The sequence below is a fragment of the Amborella trichopoda genome, chromosome 6 (assembly GCF_054954075.1).
Source record: "Amborella trichopoda isolate Santa Cruz 75 chromosome 6, AtrichopodaSantaCruz75HAP2 v2.0, whole genome shotgun sequence".
NCBI lineage: Eukaryota > Viridiplantae > Streptophyta > Magnoliopsida > Amborellales > Amborellaceae > Amborella > Amborella trichopoda.
Window position 1 is genome coordinate 3,926,723 of NC_142341.1, and position 18,430 is coordinate 3,945,152.

At 37.0% G+C, this 18,430-nt stretch overlaps 1 protein-coding gene across 3 annotated transcripts; it reads left to right on the forward strand.

Moving 5' to 3' along the window:
• The first annotated feature begins 1,801 nt into the window (after positions 1-1,801).
• LOC18434449 (serine/threonine-protein kinase PBS1) lies at positions 1,802-18,000 on the forward strand. 3 transcript variants are annotated; one of them, XM_006844519.4, is made up of 5 exons: positions 1,802-2,016; positions 2,760-2,965; positions 3,517-3,706; positions 14,746-15,137; positions 17,144-18,000. In XM_006844519.4, exons 1-5 carry the CDS (start codon positions 1,902-1,904, stop codon positions 17,606-17,608), a joined length of 1,368 nt encoding a protein of 455 aa, XP_006844582.1. In that variant the 5' UTR covers positions 1,802-1,901; the 3' UTR covers positions 17,609-18,000. The 3 variants fall into 3 exon arrangements, with proteins under 3 accessions (XP_006844582.1, XP_020522959.1, XP_088726646.1); XM_020667300.2 differs by having other exon boundaries at positions 2,766-2,965; XM_088870520.1 differs by lacking the exon at positions 17,144-18,000 and having other exon boundaries at positions 14,746-15,173.
• The last annotated feature ends 430 nt before the right edge of the window (positions 18,001-18,430 follow it).

Genomic DNA, 18,430 nt, shown 5'->3' on the forward strand with positions numbered 1-18,430 from the left:
GAATTCCCCCCCCCCCCCCCCAAAAAAAAAATAGATGATCCTACAAGGTCAAAGTAGTTATTAGATGTGAACTTGGGCAAGGAGAAGTATATAATTTTTCTACATAATGTCTAAAAAAAATCTAGACCATAGACTCCATGAATGGCACACCCCAACATCTGACATCTACAAGTAATTGTGACCATTTTTGTAGTAAAAGGTAACTGTCTCGCCCAAATACTCGGTTCCTGAACTTATACACACGCATATTTGAAAGGACTATACTATTCCGGACCTTGCACGTCAAAACCTAAGCAAATCAGTTATTTGAGCAAGTTCATAATGAATCATAATTTTTTACATTAATGTCCTAAAATGTTAGTTTTGTAAACTATAATGGCCAATGGTAAACAGACATTGTGTTTTTTTTTTTGAAAAAAAGTTTGGAAAAATGTCCATTTGATTTTGAACCTGGCCGATGGGACATTCTTAGGGGTGGAACGGGTCGGTCGAGTCCAGGTTTGGTTGGACCGAAAAAATGATATGGTACCCTGACCTGCACCTGACTGGATCATGGGCCTTGGACTCAGACCCAAAAATATAGTGTGGGACTAGGACCCAGACTTAGACTTGATCAAACCCGACCTAAAAATTAAAAAATCTATATATTTAACCATGTTTAAATATATTTTATAATTGGGACCCCAAAAAATATACCAGACCCAAACCCAAATGGTGTTCGAGTCCAAAATTTGAACCCAGACACGACCTGCCAGGTCCAATTTTTAGACCCATACTCAGACCCAGATATGGTGTACCCCTCCGGTCCCTAGTCCATTGCCACCCCAGACATCATCAGCTGCTCGATTCTACATCCAACAAACATGTTAAATGGCCTTATTATGTAATATTCCTCAAACCAGTGTATCCCAATTTTGAATTGACAATCCAAAATTTCCTTACAATTAGAAATGTCACCTGAATGGTTTATCATAGTAATTGATCATATCTTTCTCCTAAAAAAATAAAGCAACATGTAACTTGTAATGGCTAATACTTGCAAAAAACTGATTTATTAAATTTTTATTCTGACCCATTTTGATCAATGTCCACCAAAATTGAAGTGCAAATCCCAAACAGCATAAGATATTACATTGGGCTCTAGCAAGAAGAAATCATCACTAACTTTATCACTACTTCACTTGAAATGTCCCTGTAATTAACTTGAAGATTATTTTATTTATTCTTTTGTTGCAAATTATAAATCTTAATTATTTTAGGTTTGGGAAATTTATCAAACTACTCACAAGAGGTATCTATTGAATATTCTACCCTTTTGCAATTATTCCATGTATTTTTTAATGTGCATTTTGAAATTAAACTAAAATACATTGTAAAATAATAAGTAGTTTCTATGTCATAGTTATTTTGATAAATTTCCCAAGTGTTTTTGTCTCATGTCTCTTTCATCGTTTCTCGCTTCATCAGTTTCTCTCTCTTTGAAACTTTCCTTTTGCGAGTTTCTCTCTCTAAAACGTTCCCTGCGTTTGCGTTGGTGCAACGTACGTGCCAACAACTATTATTCAACCATTTATATATTAAGAAAATGGTAAATCTTAAATATTATGATACTTAAGACGAAAGCCGGAAAGGTAGCCGGCTCTGTGTGTTGTCCTAGAACCACAGAGGGCGTGGCTTTCTCTCTCTACTCTCTCGTTAAAAGATTTGATTTTGATTTGTTGGTATCTCTGTTTCGATCTGTGATAATCGAATCCATTCAAATTTTGAGTTAATTATCCTAAATTTGCGTGGAATTCAGACACAGACGTTTTGGATAGAGCTGATGAGCTAGTAATGGGTGGATAGATATTTTTGCAGATTTTTGTGAGTGGGTTTTGAATATATATTGGGTGGGATAAGAAATGGGTTGTTTCCCTTGTTTTGAATCGAAGAAGGAATTCGATCCTGCAAATTCTAGAGATGGGAAGAAAGAGGGCCAGCCCTCTGCTGCTCCCCATGTATCTAGAATACCTTCAGGTTGGTTCGATTCTTCTTAATTCTATTCATTTTTTTGCTGGTTTTGATCGTTGATTATTTGTTTCACTGATTATAGAATTCTCTAATTTCTTTTATCTCTCTTTCCCTCTCTTTCTCTCTCCCCATTTCTTACTTTCTTTCTTATGTTATCTTCAATAGCATTTCTGGTCACCTGGTCCGATCTGTTACTCATAGTTATTTTTCAGTGATTCCAGAATAGTTGATTGTCATCTCTCTCTCTGTCTCATCTTGAATTAGCGTAGTTTATCTAATTTCAACTAGGTATCTGAGATTAGCCCTGCATGTGTGCTTTAAGAACTAGAAAGTTTTCTATAGAGATTGACATAGTAATTCGTTTTTGATAAGTGGGTATCTGAGATTGGCCCTGTAAATGGATTTGATTTTTTTTTTTTCCTTTGAATGTCTATTAATCGATCAACCAATAGAACTGGGATCACTTTAGAGTTTGTATCATGAAAAATGATTTTTCTTTTTTTTTTTGTTCTAAAAGAAAAATTGAACTCTTATAATCTATTTCTGATGAGTGGGCATAGTGGAACCATGATTGCAATTGGGTGGTTTTATTTTGGTCAATCAAATGGCATTTGTCACTGCAAATTTTGATTATGGAAGAAAAAGAGCTTGATTTGAAGTTTCTTGCATTGTGGAAATGTAACTGGATCTGATCTTTCTGGAATTGAAAATTATATTTGCTTGTACGTATTATATTTATGATTTTGTAGGTTCAGATAAGTTGAAGGCAAGGACTGGTTCCGGTTCAAGAAAGGAAGCAGCTCCTCCAAAGGATGGACCTTTTGCTCATATTGCTGCTCAAACATTTACCTTCAAAGAGCTTGCAGCTGCAACAAAGAATTTTAGGCAGGAATGTTTTTTGGGTGAAGGGGGATTTGGTCGTGTCTATAAGGGGCGACTGGAAAGCACCGGCCAGGTAAATTTGGACCAAAATCAAAACTTTCCGATACACTAGTTCCTTATGTCAAATCACTAGAACCACACGGGTGCTTGATTTTAAAAAATTTGTTGTTTACTTTGTAGAGATTGTCACAGAATGTGTTTTTGATAAGTTATTGACATGAAAATGTGTTTTGGATAAGTGGGTAGGTTTTGTAGAGATTGGCATGAGGATGTGTTGTTGATTAGTGATTGACTGGAGAATATGTTTTTGATAAGTGGGTTGCTTGTAAAACGTGTGGCTGCAATTGGGTTTTCCCATTTTCGGTTGATTGAGTCATCAACCAATAAATTAGGATCAGTTTAAACTTTGCATCAAGGGAATTATTGATGTAAAACTTGAATTCTGATCATGTATTTCTAATGAGTGCACATCGATAGAATTCATATGAATAGGCTTTTATTTTTTTCATGTTATTTCATGATCTTTAAATGAATATTTATTGCATCTATATTTCAATGGAGAAATGTACTGAATTTACTTCAATGCATCCATTTTTGGGTTCACAATGGGAGCGGGTTTTGTAGGTTGTTGCTGTGAAACAACTGGACAGGAATGGGCTCCAAGGCAACAGAGAATTCCTAGTCGAGGTTCTCATGCTTAGTCTTTTACATCACCCAAACTTGGTGAATCTGATCGGTTACTGTGCAGATGGGGACCAACGGCTCCTTGTTTATGAGTTTATGCCTTTGGGATCATTGGATGATCATCTGCATGGTACGGTACCAAATTTATTTACATGGGTTCTCATGTCATGTTGATTGGTTTCTTATGCACTAGGAGCTGATGTTTTATGGGTTTTGTTTGGTTGAAACATGTACGTTGACTCACTACAATAGTTCTTAAAGTGTAGGGGCATCTACTAGTTTGCTTAGAATATATTCGAGGTACTGTAAGCCTTTGAGATTTCAGCAATATGATAGATAAAAAACCATGCAGAAAAATGCATCAAGAACCTTTATGATTTTCCTGTAGAGACTGTTGCCTAGACCATTCGTTTAATTATTCATTTTTTGGTTCAGATAAGTAATTGCTTTGCAGTTCACTATTTTTAGATGTAATGAAGATGAAGTGGAGTAAATTTTAAGTAATACACATGTTAGCTTCATGTCACTGACTAAAATAAACTCCTTTATATTTATAGTCTTCTGGCTATGTCTTTTAAGTATAGTTTGTTGCAAACCCATATATATATTTTAACTATGGGAACAGCATTTTTATTGTTTATTGTGAGAGTTATGATCCTATGAAGTCAGTAGTTCAATCTACATGTTTGATTACTATTGTCTGCCAAATGTTAAATTTTAGAAAGCTATAACCATTGGTTTTGCCAAAGATGAGGAGGTATTGGATGTGATTATTTTATTTTTATTTTATTATTATTATTATTAATTTTTTTTTTTGTGAAGTCAAACATTGTGAGGATAATTCGATCAATATTTCTTTTAAGTTATTGTCTTTTGCTGCCCACTTAACATAATGACCAATGCATGCTTCTTTTGTTTTATTTATAAATACATTCATCATGTATGATATTTACATGATATTAAATATAATTGTTTGGGTTTTTTTTTTTCCTTGGGTTTCAGGCCTTGGCATTATATTACATTTTAAAATTTATCTCTTTGTTTCACTATAGCCTGACCTAATGTGCCAAAACTTAACAAAGATTGGACAAGAAGTAAAAGGACAACATCTCTTCTGTCCCAGTTTCATGCATAGTGGGTTGAACATACCTATGAAGGGCTGGTGTCATCTAATTGACTAAGGGAGTTGGATTTTTAAACTCTAGAGGGGATATTTGGATCATTAGCTCTCTAATATTGCTCTTTATAATGTTAAAACATTGTTATGCTTAGAAAAACAAAAATGCCAACAGGTGGCTTAGGACAGTGTTTGCAAATTCAGTTGTTTCAGAAGATGCATGAAAATTTGACCTTTCTTAACAGTATTGAGGCGACATGGTTGGGAGTTACATGTTTTTCTTTCAGGTACGTGAAGTCCAAGTACCTTGTAAGTTCTCTTAAAATTACAACTATTGAAAGTGCCTAGGACATTGTAAGTTCGTTTGACATTGCATTGAAAACATGTATGATTACAGACTATTTACCATTAGACATGCTTCGGTTAGACAAATGATATTTGTTGCCAATCCTTATTTTTAGGATGAAACAAGCTCATTAGAATGTTCAAGGAGAGTTCGATTTTACATGCATAAAAAACGCCCATGGGACCATTTTCTAAATAAAGTGAAGTCCTCATGTGATTCTTTCTGTCAAAGGTCGAGGTAGCAGATATTACAGTTGTTTGACCAGATCTGTTGGGTGTCTTCTTTGTTTTCTTTGATAGTTTGAGGAATGGGGTGTTTGGGAAACATAATCAAGGATTTGATCCATGTGAGAATTGAGGAGGTGATGCTTTATATTATTTGAGAGGCAAATATTGAGGAGGTAATGCATTATTCTGTAACCAATGTGGTCTTGCTGATTACTGGATTTTCTGTATGGTGGTGGTCTGCCAGGAAGAGTTGGATGTATTCATATGAATGTGGATATGGACCTAATTGTGAAGATTTACTTGAGCATATTGTTAGCATGCTGATAGCAATATTATTTTATTTTTGTGAAGATGGGATTTTTCATTTGGTGAATAACATGGATATGGGTTTGATTTTTAGTTATGGTTTCTTGATTTCTGGGAGCTGTTTAGGGAGAGGATTCGTTTGGGAGTTCTTATGATTTGAATGGGAGGTATTGGATAGCCCTTATTTGCTTACTTTTTCTAAGTCACGCCACTAACCTAAATTGGTGTTTGTGAGTCCGAATTTTAGAGGGCTAGTTCTTTTAGTTTTGTTGAGTTGTCTCTTGTCAATGTAAATTTGTTGAATCTCTACTAAAATAAGGAATTGTGTTTTATGTTTGTTTTAATCGATTTTCTCAAAGCAACCATCTATTTGCATTTGCTATTTGTGTATCCTGAAATTATGCTTGATATCAGTGTTGTTAGTTTCTCTAGAGGAATGGAGAAAAAGTATTATGGTACTTATTTATAAAAACAAAGGAGAGACACAGACTGGATGAATTATCGAGAGATCAAAATTGAGTCTCACTATGAAGCTGTGGGAGAGAGTGATTGAGCAATGACTAAGATGATGAAACAAGTGAAATCAATTTGGTTTTATGCCAGGGAGGTCAACAATTGAGGCTATTTTCCTACATAGGCTACTGATTGAGAGTTTAGGGAGAAGGAAAGAGACCTCCACATGGTCTTTATTGATTTTAAAAAAACATACAATAGGGTACTTAGAGAGTTAGTTTGATAGGTGTTAGAAAAAAAAGCAGTCTCTAGAGGATATATTGACGTGGTGAGAGATATGCAGGAGGGCGCTAACTAGTGTGCAGACAACTAGTGGATAGACCAATGAGTTTTTAGTAACAGTAGGTACATTAGGGGTCAGCGTTGAGCCCATGTCTCTGTGTTTTGGTTATGGATGAGTTAACTAGGCATCTATAAGATGAGGCACCACGGTGTATGTTGTTTGCGCATGACATAGTTTTGATTGATGAGACCAGAGGCGGCGTAAGCACGAAGTTAGAACTTTGGAATGATGCTCTAGAATATAAAAGTTTTAGAATTAGCCGGACCAAGACAGAATATATGGAATGCAAGTTTAGTAATAATAATAGTAGAAGCAAAGTAGTTAGGATTGATGGCCAAAAAATACCTAAAAGAGACTATTTTTGATATCTTGGGTCGATAATTCAAGAAAATGGAGAGATTTAGGAAGATGTGGCACATAGAATTAGAGTTGGGTGAGCGAAATGGAGATGTGCATGTGGTGTTCTATGTGATCACCGCATACCAATGAAACTAAAGGGGAAATTATATAAGACGGTTGTAAGACCAACTATGCTTTATAGGACTGAATGTTGGGTGGTCAAGAAACAACATATCCATAGGATATGTGAAGCTGAGATGAGGATGTTGAGGTGGATGAGTGGCAAGACAAGAAAGGATAGAATTCGGAATGAATACATATGATAGAGCTTATGGGTGACTCCACTATGCGACAAGATGAGGGAAAGTAGACTAAGGTGGGCTGGCCATGTGCAGTGTAGACTTAGAACAACATCGGTGAGGAGGGGTGATTTGATTCAAGTGGAAGGCTTTAAACGGAAAAAAGAAGGCCCAAAAGGACATGGATGGGAGCAGCGAGAAGCGATATAACGACATATTGTCTGACTGAGGGTATGACTACCCTCGATAGAGTTGAATGGCAGAACATGATCCATGTAGCTGACCCCAAATAGTTGGGATAAGGCTTAGATGATGGATGATCAATATTGTTAGTTTCACTCGCTTTAGCCGAAGAGGCTAAAGACTTCAGATTTGGGCCCCATGCTGAAGCGAAGTATGAAAATCCAAAGCAAATCCAGTGATTAACTATCTTTTTGCCCTTTTCTCATTGTCTTATTAGGTACTCACACTTTTGCACCATGTTTTTCCGTGTTCAATCAAGATCCCCAACATTTTAGGCTTTTGAAATTTAGAATATTTTTGGGCCGACCCTAAATACTTGGAATAAGGCTTGGATGATGATAATGATGAATTTTAGAATATTCTTTTGATGAGAGATTTGAGGAGCCCGAGATTTTATCTTGATTTTAAGAGTTCAATGTTGATTGTCTCTTTTAATAAGTAGATTCTTGTTAATCCTTTGCAAAATTCACCATTAGATTATATTAACCATTACAAAATCATTCCAATTTGTTTGTGTTGATTTCATATAGATCTAACCCTCCAATCAGTAATGCACCCAACATACACAATAAAAAAGTGGGTGGAAATGTAATAAATTTGTGAGGAGGAGGTCTATAGTTTTGTATATCCTTGACTTCCTTAAAGTTTTCATTAAATTTTATACTATTTTGCATTAGATTTTTATCTTTATTTGTTTTGAACTTCTTTGGGATTTTAAATTATGAAAAAAGAAACCAATGTGTTCCCCAATTTGGCTAAAGTGCGAACGTGCTTTGCTTCCCCGGTTGATCTATAGAAGGCCTGAAGTGGATTTAACGACATTACTTGTTATGGTTAGTTCAAATATAAAATGGGAGCCATAGGAAAATGATCAAACTAGAAATTGCATGAGTTACTCATTTGACCATAGTTTGTTCCCACCACTGTTTCCTTGAATGGAAACATATCTTTCTCCTTCTTGCAGAAATGATTAATTAAAAAATTGACCAATGTAACAAACTATTTCAATAATTTAGAAAGGCTTCAATTGTACTAACTACAGTAAATTGAAAATAAGACATCCACAACTAGTGCTCTGGTATGCTTAGGATAGAATGGGAGATTGGCTCGATATGATGTCTCTGTGCATAGCACATGCATGTAGTATGCCTTCATGATCTTGGTATTGGGGACAACACTGCTAGACATTTCCACAAGTTCTAGCCATTGATTGGGTGCCTAGACCGATTCCCTATACTGGAGTATCATGACTGCTTTTGGACTTAGAAATTCCTCAATTTAGCAGCTGTCATTTCAAGTACTATTTAACAACCAATTGTTGGTTCATCTGTGCTTACTAAAATAGGCTGATCAACAATTACTGTGGGAACAAGAAATGGTGTGACCTTTGCTTAAATCTTTTCATTGGTGTCACTCGTTGAAATCGATATCTTCTTATTCTTTGAGTTATTAGAGTTATTTAAAAGCACTTTGTATGCTTAAAAATGTCTTATTGGTCAGAATAATCGAAATTTCCAGCATCTCACTTGGTCACACCCAGCGATATATTTCTTCTTCTTTCCACTAACCCCCATTGTTATGGATTGTGACTATGTGTCAGGCATTATCAATGTTTCAAAAAGCGCTAGGCGGGTCCTAGGCGGCTTGGGGGTTCCAGGCCACTCAGCGCCTAGGTGGGCGCTTAGAACCTGGGTGGCCCAGTCGAATCCAAAAAGGATGCCCAGTCAAAGATGCTTTTAAGGACTTAAAATTTTCTAAAAAACCCCCCAATGGATTTATAAAACATCAAAAATTAAATCTAATATCAATGGGTGATGTTTTGATCAATTTTTGTCAACTTTGAAAATTTTTTTTTTCTGCCTTTGGGCGGGGCGCCCGCCTAGGCGGGTTCTGTACCGCCTAGGTGGGGCACAGGCCCTGGGCGGCCACCCAGATTGGCCGCCTAGGTCGCCCAGGCCTTCTGGACCACCTAAGCGCTAGGCAGTCCGCTTTTTGAATCACTGGGCATTATATATTTGGAATTGCACTACGTTTGCAATAATAGTTTGACAATTTGGTGATTGTGATAAGTGAATGTTCTGAAAAGTGACAAAGCTTATGAGGTGCGAGTCTTAAAGATGGATTGCATGATACTTGATTATCTCCTGATTGGAAGATAGTGTTGCACCCCCAAATATACGATGCCCTTTCTTTTATTAACACAATAACCAGATGAATAGTGAAATATTGTAGGATTCTAATATGTATGATTAGGTCTGTAAAGTACCATGCCTTTGTTAGTTTTTATGTTTTTTGGGTGAATCCCTCTGTCTATTACATCTTACACACAGTTTATCCAATATCTGTGTCATTACATCCTTGTTTATGGATGGCTTGTGGGCCATAGTGAATGATGGGAACTATGGGTGTTTTCAGCACGTAGTATGATCGTGCATTAGGGATTTAAAATAAAAGCAAACTTGAACTCAAGATGTTTAGTGTATGCTTCTAGGAAAGTATTATGGGGTTTGCATTTTGATACATGGGCCTTGCAAAAGTAGAGATGCCTAATTTTTTGATAACTCCCTTGAAATATAAAGAAAAAGAAAAATCATAAACTGCCTTAAGAAACAACCAAGCACTCAAACAGGGTGTCCCCGCCCTAAATTTGGAACTTATCCATCTTGAATATTTGAACATTATATTTGTTGGTCTTTGGTGAAGCGAATAAACAACAAAATAGTCATATTTATTGTTTAAATTGTATTAACTATCTAACGTTAACTTTGCTCATTATTTATTTATTTATTAACTATCTGAGCTGTTGTAATTAGCTGCTGTTGAATCATCTACGTGAGAGTGTGAACTCAATTGATAGGAAATGGAAATGGCAGTATTAGCAGAGTGCCAGTGGGAAGATCATATGTTGAAACAGTGTAAAGATATGCAGCTCAACTACCAAAGTTGGATCTTGGGCAGTCCTAGTTACTCAAGCTAGTGTGATTTGACTTGCTTGAGTCTGCATAGAGCTGCTTATGGAGCCCAGAAAACCCCAAAAGGTCGGAAAATCCTAAAATTATCTAAAATTATTAAAATTCTGGAAAAGGCAACAAAATGATAAACAACATGAAGAGTGCATAAAGGCAGGTAAAACAAGAAAAATCAGAAAAAAAAAAAGTTCTCCAAATAAATGAGAAAAATATTAAAAATATATAGTGTATCAAAAAGCGCTAGGCGGGTCCTACGCGGCCTGGGGGGTCCAGGCCGCCCAGTTGAAAAAAAATATCAAATTACCAAATACCATATTCCAAGTTGAAAAAAAAGAAGATAGATATCGAGAAGAGAATTTTGATAATTCACATTGTTAAAACAGTAAACTGTAAAACCATACAAGTGTAGGATATAAAAGGCTCAACACAACAAAACTATATAGAAATTTAAAAAATATACAGTCTAACAAAAGTCAACACTCATGACTCAACACAATAGCCAATACTCAACACTCAGAATCAAGAGGCAAGAGTCTTCAGTCGTCATCATCATCATCATCATCAGAAGGAATATCAATAGGGCAAGCCTCATCATATGCATCAGAGTCGAGGCTTTCATCATTAGAGTCAGCTCCCTCTTCAATATAACGCTCGTCCTCCTCTGTTTTGTTTGAATCTGCCTCTTCCTCCTCATCTTCTTCTACCTTCCTCTTACTAGTATGTGCAGATGAGGCCCTAGGAGTCTTGGCTGCTCTACCCTTTTTTTTGGGTTTCTCTGAACTCAAATATTGTATAATTTCCTCCCTGGTAGCCTCAGGAACATTTTTACACTGGGCAACATCCCCTTTAATACCCGCAAGGTCTTTTATGAATCGGCAAATTCCCCCATTAGTATCCTTTCCACAATAATTACATTTAATACGATTTTTATCACTTGGATTCGGGTTATAACCATACTTCTAACCCGGATCATCACTCCGACTAGAACCTGGAGAAGATACTTCAATAGAACAAGGCTTATTTTCAACCTTTTCTGGTTCTTCTAAATTCAGAAGATATCTAATCTCATCCTGAGCTGCTTCAGGAACCTTTGTACAAGAAACAACATTACCTCTAACACCAGCAAGGTGTTTTTGGAATCGACTAATACCCCGATTGGTATCTTTTCAACAAAAATTACACCTTATACAATTTTTATCATTTGGTTTTGGGTTGTACCCATACTTCCAACCCGGATCACTTCTGCTAGAAGTAGCAGAAACAGATCTATGCCAAGGATTTTGTTCCTATTTTTGTTTTCCAGAACTCTTGTATTGCTTAATCTCCTCTCAGATAGCTTTAGAAACATTTTTACAAGGGGCAACATCTCCCTTAATACCGGCAAGATGTTTCTTAAACTGCTTTATGCCTCATTTTGTATCTTTTTCACAAAAATTGCATCTAACACAATTTTTGTCATTTGGATTCGGGTTGTATCCATATTTCCAACCTGGATCTCCACTCCGACTAACTCCTGAAGAAGACATCTCAAAATAAAACAATCAATCTAAAAAATAAAGTTTTGCACTTACTTTGATTGCTCGAACTCCAAACTTTGAGACACTTCAATCCAATGAAATGTAGTTTTTTGGAGGTTTTTTTCTCTCTAAAAGTGGTTCTTGTGGGTTTAGGTTTCAAATGAGCCTAAATCCCCTCCTTCTAACCTTTTATATCTTTAAAAAACATCAAAAAAAAAAAAAAAAAAAACATTTACACCTTTGGGCCGGGCGGGCCCTGGGCGGCCACTGCCCAGTTTGGTCGCCTAGGCCTGGGTGATGTGCCCAGGCCTTCTGGACCGCCTAGGCGCTGGGCGGTCCGTTTTTTTGAACAATGAAAATATAAAAAACATAGATAAGTATATTCAAAATTAAATATAAATTAATTATATCACTTGTAGTAATTTAAATTTGAAAAACAAATGCCCCTGAGGCCAGTCCCCTAATTTTCATGCTTGATGCCAATCGACGCCTCCAATCCTTTGCTTCCTCATACAACGTAATTGAAACCTCCAGACCATATTTGAGTTACGAGCTGGGTTCTAGGTGATCTGAACTCTTGAAAATTTTGCATGAATAGTGGACCGAAATTTGAAATCTCACAATTCCAATTTGTTTTTACATTTTGTTTGTGTGAAATGAGCCAATGATTGGATGAATAATGCAAAAATAAGCTTAGGGAGGAAATTTCGCCGTAGACCGACCAACTGTTGCGAAGGAATCACAAATTTTAGAAATCCTGCAAAACTTAGGCCAAAGTCTTTGATCTTCGAAGCGCATTAAATTTGATCTTTTTTTTCTTATATCTGATCCATCTAATGGATAGATGCTGAATTTGTCTTGTACATCGATGAGGTATTCCCAGATTTTCACCTGTAATCTGTCCAAAACCACTTGGCGCGGGATCTCGTACCCTATGCAAAGACCCTTCCTATATAATATACTGTAAGAATAATTGTCTGAATAGGCGAAACACATTGGATCTCTTTAACTTTAAATAGATCAAGCCCCAAAAGGATTAATTGCTGTATGGCAACCATGTAACCTCGTTGCACATTGCTGCAGTCTTTGGTGCAATCACAACATGTTAAACTAACCGTTTTTTTACATATCTAGGGTTCAAAAATCTATTTGAGGACGTATCTACTATATAGGGTTCAAGTCAACTATCATTCTATAAATATAGATCATTTATCTATCAACCTCAAATGTCCTTAGATATATGAATAGCCTCTTGTTGAACTCAATGCCCCTCGAGTGCTTGCCTTAATCCAAATCCATTTTGATATGACTGAGCAATTTGCTTGAGTCCTACTTTTATATTTCACTTCAGCCAAGGACTGCAACTTTGGAATCTTGGCCGCCAGTTTGGTCTAAAGGATAAAAGAGGCCTTCTTAAACAGTAGATGGCTATATTGATTGATTTACTTTTTTTTTTTTCAAACCCCAACATTGGTGGAACCCTTGGAGTCTGAAGAAAACCTTAAGTTAAATTCAGCTGCATCCATCTTCTAAATCCTTTTTGGTGGTGGTGGTGCTTGGCTGTGTTGAAGAGGGGCAAACCCCTCTGTTCTGTTCAAAGAGGTGATTTCTCATATTGTTTTTGACTTTCATATTAAAAGCAAAAGCATTGAACTTTAAGTTGTAATTTGAAAGCTAAACAGAATTTTGGTGGTGGTCTTCAGTCAAAATTCCAAAGATTTTTTTTTTAGAATTGGACTTCATTTTTCTTTTATCTTTTTTATCATTATAGTGCTCACTATCGGGGCAAAGGAAGGGCTGAAAGTCATTCACTTATTGGCTTGGCTTAATTTATCATGCTATGGAGCCGCCTCATATGTAAGGTGAGTACAATAACTTCCCAACGCATGCATGATTAACTAGATATCGAGCTTACCCAGTAGGTAGGGAAAGAAGCCATATCTAGGAACTTTAGTTGCTTGACCTACAGCGGGAAGAACCTGTACATTCATATTTCTGTTACTTTTCTTTGGAAGGTGCAACGGTTCCAAAAGGAAATAAAATGCTCATATACTGGTAGGGAATCCAAGAACACTATGCTCCTAGATTTGCACCGGTAATGGCTAACATACCCTCCACCATAATCACCTTCTTGGATGGATGATGACAATTACAACAAAATATTTACTAGACCAGAATTTCTACAGAGGTTCTTGTTAAGGTCCACGGTAGAAGATTGAAGGAGATGCCAAGGCAAGATCCTAACAACTTGAAGGGCTGCACAACCTTCATGCCATGCTACATTATGAATAACAAAGTCTTTGCAGGCTTTTTGATATTTGCATCTTAAATTATTTTTACATCTTAAATTTACTTTTGATATTGAATTATGATTGACTGGTATGAGCTATTTCCAATGGTTGAAGTAAACACTAGGTGAGGCCTTTGTGTTTCATCATTACATAAGGAAAAGTTAAAAGAAACTTTACCTCTTGGTCAACCATGGACTACTTTTCAAAGTGGTTCTTATTGTTATGCATTTATGGCTGTGTGCTTCATAGACTTCAATGGCATCCCGGATATCATTTTTGCTATTATAACTCTCAAGGTCATGTAACTAAGAGTTTATTCTACTTTGGTAATCTAACCTTTCCCCATTTTGTTTTGGAGATTATTGGGTATCCCAATATTAAGATCATCTTCAGTTACTATAGTTCTTTATGGCGCACACATTATTTCATTTTATCAATCTTGGACATCCATGCATTGCACGTTATGGGATATGCTATAAAACATTTTAAAATTTTTCCCTGGTGTGGTGGGTGCTACTTTCTCTTGATCATTGTACATTTCTTTGGATGATAATGGCCCCGTTGGACTATGGTTTACGACAGTCCATTGCTTTGTAAAATCTAGAATACTTGCTGTTGAGTCATTAATGATTTAATCTAGCTCCATTTTTTATGTTCAATTTTGTGTTACTGAATCTATGACTTGGATGCCATAATTTGTGCTAATTCATCTTTTGTAGACCTCCCACCTGACAAGGAACCTCTAGATTGGAACACTAGAATGAAGATAGCAGCAGGTGCAGCCAAGGGATTGGAGTACCTGCATGATAAAGCGAACCCACCTGTTATTTATAGGGATTTCAAGTCCTCCAATATACTATTGGATGAAGGATATCATCCTAAATTATCAGATTTTGGGCTGGCAAAACTTGGCCCTGTTGGAGATAAGTCTCATGTCTCCACCAGGGTGATGGGGACTTATGGCTATTGCGCTCCAGAGTATGCGATGACTGGACAACTCACTGTGAAGTCAGATGTGTACAGTTTTGGTGTGGTTTTTCTTGAGCTTATTACGGGGCGTAAGGCCATCGACAGCACCAGAGCACCTGGAGAGCAGAACCTTGTTGCTTGGGTAACCATTCCATGCTTTTGAGAATTAAAGAATTGCGATTATATATAGTGAATGATATTGCTATTATCAGATGGACATTGGAAAACCATACTCCCTTGGGGGGGTTTCGTAATGATGATACGGTAAAGATGATGGAGAGATTGGGATCCATTATTGAGGTCCTGTCCTGCTCTGCTGGAGCCCAGTCTCCATCACTGGGCATTTCTGTTGAAGCTGGTAACCCCAATGGACTATGGTTTCACATGGTCCATTGGATTATAGTATTCTTTCCTTGTCATTAAGCACTTTACCTTGATAGACTGAGTTGCATGTCGTATACTGGGACCATGAAATATTACTGTTGAAGCATATGAATACCCATGTCAGTTTTGAACATTGTAAGTTAATCTGCAAAATAGCCTGAATATTTATAGAATGACGAAAATGTCCTAATCTTATTATCTTTAACAACTGGATATTCCCCTATGCTTTGGGTAGTTAAATTCCTTTATTTTATGGTTGAAATTCTGATTTCATTTAGAAAACCAATTCTCTTATTGCATTTGAATTTAGGGTTTGATGTTCCCTATGTTTCAAAAGAATGGGACTTGAGCATTCATCATTTTAAAATTGGTAGATATGTATTTCTACAATGAACCATAATTTGGGTGGTATTTTGCTTTTGTTGCATATGCATGGATTGGTTCAGTTTAAGATGTCATTTTTCTGCTGGGAAATCTGAAGTAGACAATCTTAAGTATCTCTCTGGAAGTTAATCTGCTTGGTGCTACATCATTCTGTTTTAGTAATGAAGTAACCTTAATATGCTTTCTTCTACATCTTTTTATTGAAAATAAATGCATTTTCCCTTTCTAAGTTGGGATTTCTTGTGCTTGTTTGATGGCATAGGCATCAACTTTGAAGCTGTATCATCAGTTTCTTTCCCAAGTTTTGATGTTTCTCTTTATGAGGAGATATAAGCTTTCGAGTATCGATGAATTTTTCAAGCCTTGATGAATTATCCACTAGAAATTTCTTCTCAAAAAAAAGAAGAAATTATCAACTAGAAATATGTATTTCTTGCATGTGTGCTGGATGGATAACTTATTAACTGTGGTGCTTTCATACCCATGGGCCTGTTGTGATGCTTCTTCTAACCATTTTTACCTGGGATACATGACTTTTTTGTGCTAATTTGGATGGGAGAGAGAGAGAGAGAGAGAAGGGGGGGGGGGGGGGGAGGGAGGGAGCTGTTAGGTATGCTTTGTGCAGCCAATAACATATCTTAGGGCGGAGCTGTTAGGTATACTTTGTGCAGCCAATAACATATCTTAGGGCGGAGCTGTTAGGTATACTTTGTGCAGCCAATAACATATCTTAGGGCTAGTTTGTAATATGTTATGCTGTCAAAAAACAATATACCCATATAATGAGTGTAGTGGAGATGAGGATGTTGAGATAGATGAATGGCTAGGCAAAAAGGGATAAAATTCGAAATGAATCCATTCGGGAAAATTTAGGTGTTGCACCAATAGGCAATAAGATGAAAGAGAGTAGACTTAAGTGGGCTGACCATGTGTGATGTAGACCCGACGTAACACCCGTTAGGATGTGTGAGTTAGTTAAAGTGAAAGGCTAAATAAAGGCAAGGGGTAGGCCCAAAAAGATTTGGTTGGAAGTAGTGAGAAAAAATATTGGAACTTATGGCCTCACTGAGGGCCTTGCTCTTAATAGAGCAGAATGACGAACCAAGATTTGTGTAGCCGACCTCAATTAATTGGGAAAAGGCTATGATGATGATGATGCTGCTACATGTAGTCAATGGAGTGATATGGAAACATAAGAAACCATTTAGCCTGAAAGAAAAACAGAAAAAGAAAAAACCGTTTTTCATCTAGAATACATTTTAATGGTTGCCAAATGCATATTGACAGACATATATGCCTATCCATACATGCTATCACATTGGCTCTTAAACAATATAGTCTACACTGAATTTGACCCATGCAATATTCTTGTACTTGCAGGCACGACCCCTGTTTAATGATCGACGCAAGTTTCCGAAAATGGCTGACCCTCTCCTTCAGGGAAGGTACCCAATGAGGGGCCTTTACCAGGCCCTCGCTGTAGCTGCCATGTGCCTCCAAGAGCAAGCAGCCACTCGCCCTCTTATCGGCGATGTAGTGACGGCCTTATCTTACTTGGCCTCGCAATCCTATGATCCAAACACTGCCTCTGTTCAAAGCAGCCGAGTCGGGAGAGAGAAAGATGATAGAAAGGGAACTAGGAGTGAGAAAGGTGATGAGAGAGGTGGAGGCATAATGAAAAGTGAAGATGAAGGAGGGTCAGGGAGGAAATGGGAGGGAGCTGATGGGTTTGAGAGGGATGATTCTCCAAGGAACTCAAATCGTGTTTCGGATAGGGAGAGGGCAGTGGCTGAGGCCAAAGTGTGGGGTGAGAATTGGAGAGACAAGAGACGAGTTAGTGTATAGATTGATAGGGGGCCGGTGGCCGTTTGGGCTCGGCTTGTGAGTGTGATGTTTCATAATACCCATTTTGGGCTGTGTTGTCCACCCATGAGAGAGAATGTGTTTGGTGAGGGTGGATACTATAGAATACAGAAAACTTTTTTTCTTCTTTTGAAGTCTTTGTTTCCCCCCCTCCTTTTGTATGAGATGGAATATATGACTTCATTGGCTGTTGGGTGGGAGTTCATGATGATCCTACTATTTATTTTTTAATTTTTGGCCTTTTTCATTTGTAAGGAGAAACAAAGTTGGGAAGCGGATAAAATGTCTAGTAGAGTTGTAAAGGCCAACAAATCTTTGTTTTTTGTTTCTTGGATCAAAGGTTTAGTGAAAGAGGGCCTCTTGCCTTTTCCTCATAGACTCTTTTGAAGTCCTTAGGGATCATGTTTTGCTGGTCCTTGTACTCAAAATAGATAATGTGTTCCAAGGGACATTGAGAATGAAGATTTGCAATGAGATACCAAGCCTTTGCCCAAAGCATGAGGGCTTTGGCCAAAGACTGAGAAGTCGCTTTTCTCATATCCATTTCATGTCAACATGCATGAATATAAGGATAAGTATACAGAGACCATTTGTACAAGGTTATAAATACTCTTATTTGTCATATTTTAAATTTGGGTGGTTGTAAGCGTGTTATTGACTCAATTTTTTTTTTTTTTTTTTCGAACTTTGTGGCAAATTTGACCTGTAATGACCAAGAGTGATTGTGAGGGTAAATGGTCTCATAGTATACAAGCTCTAGATATAAGTGGTCTTAAATTCTCAATTTCCATGTACATTCATTGT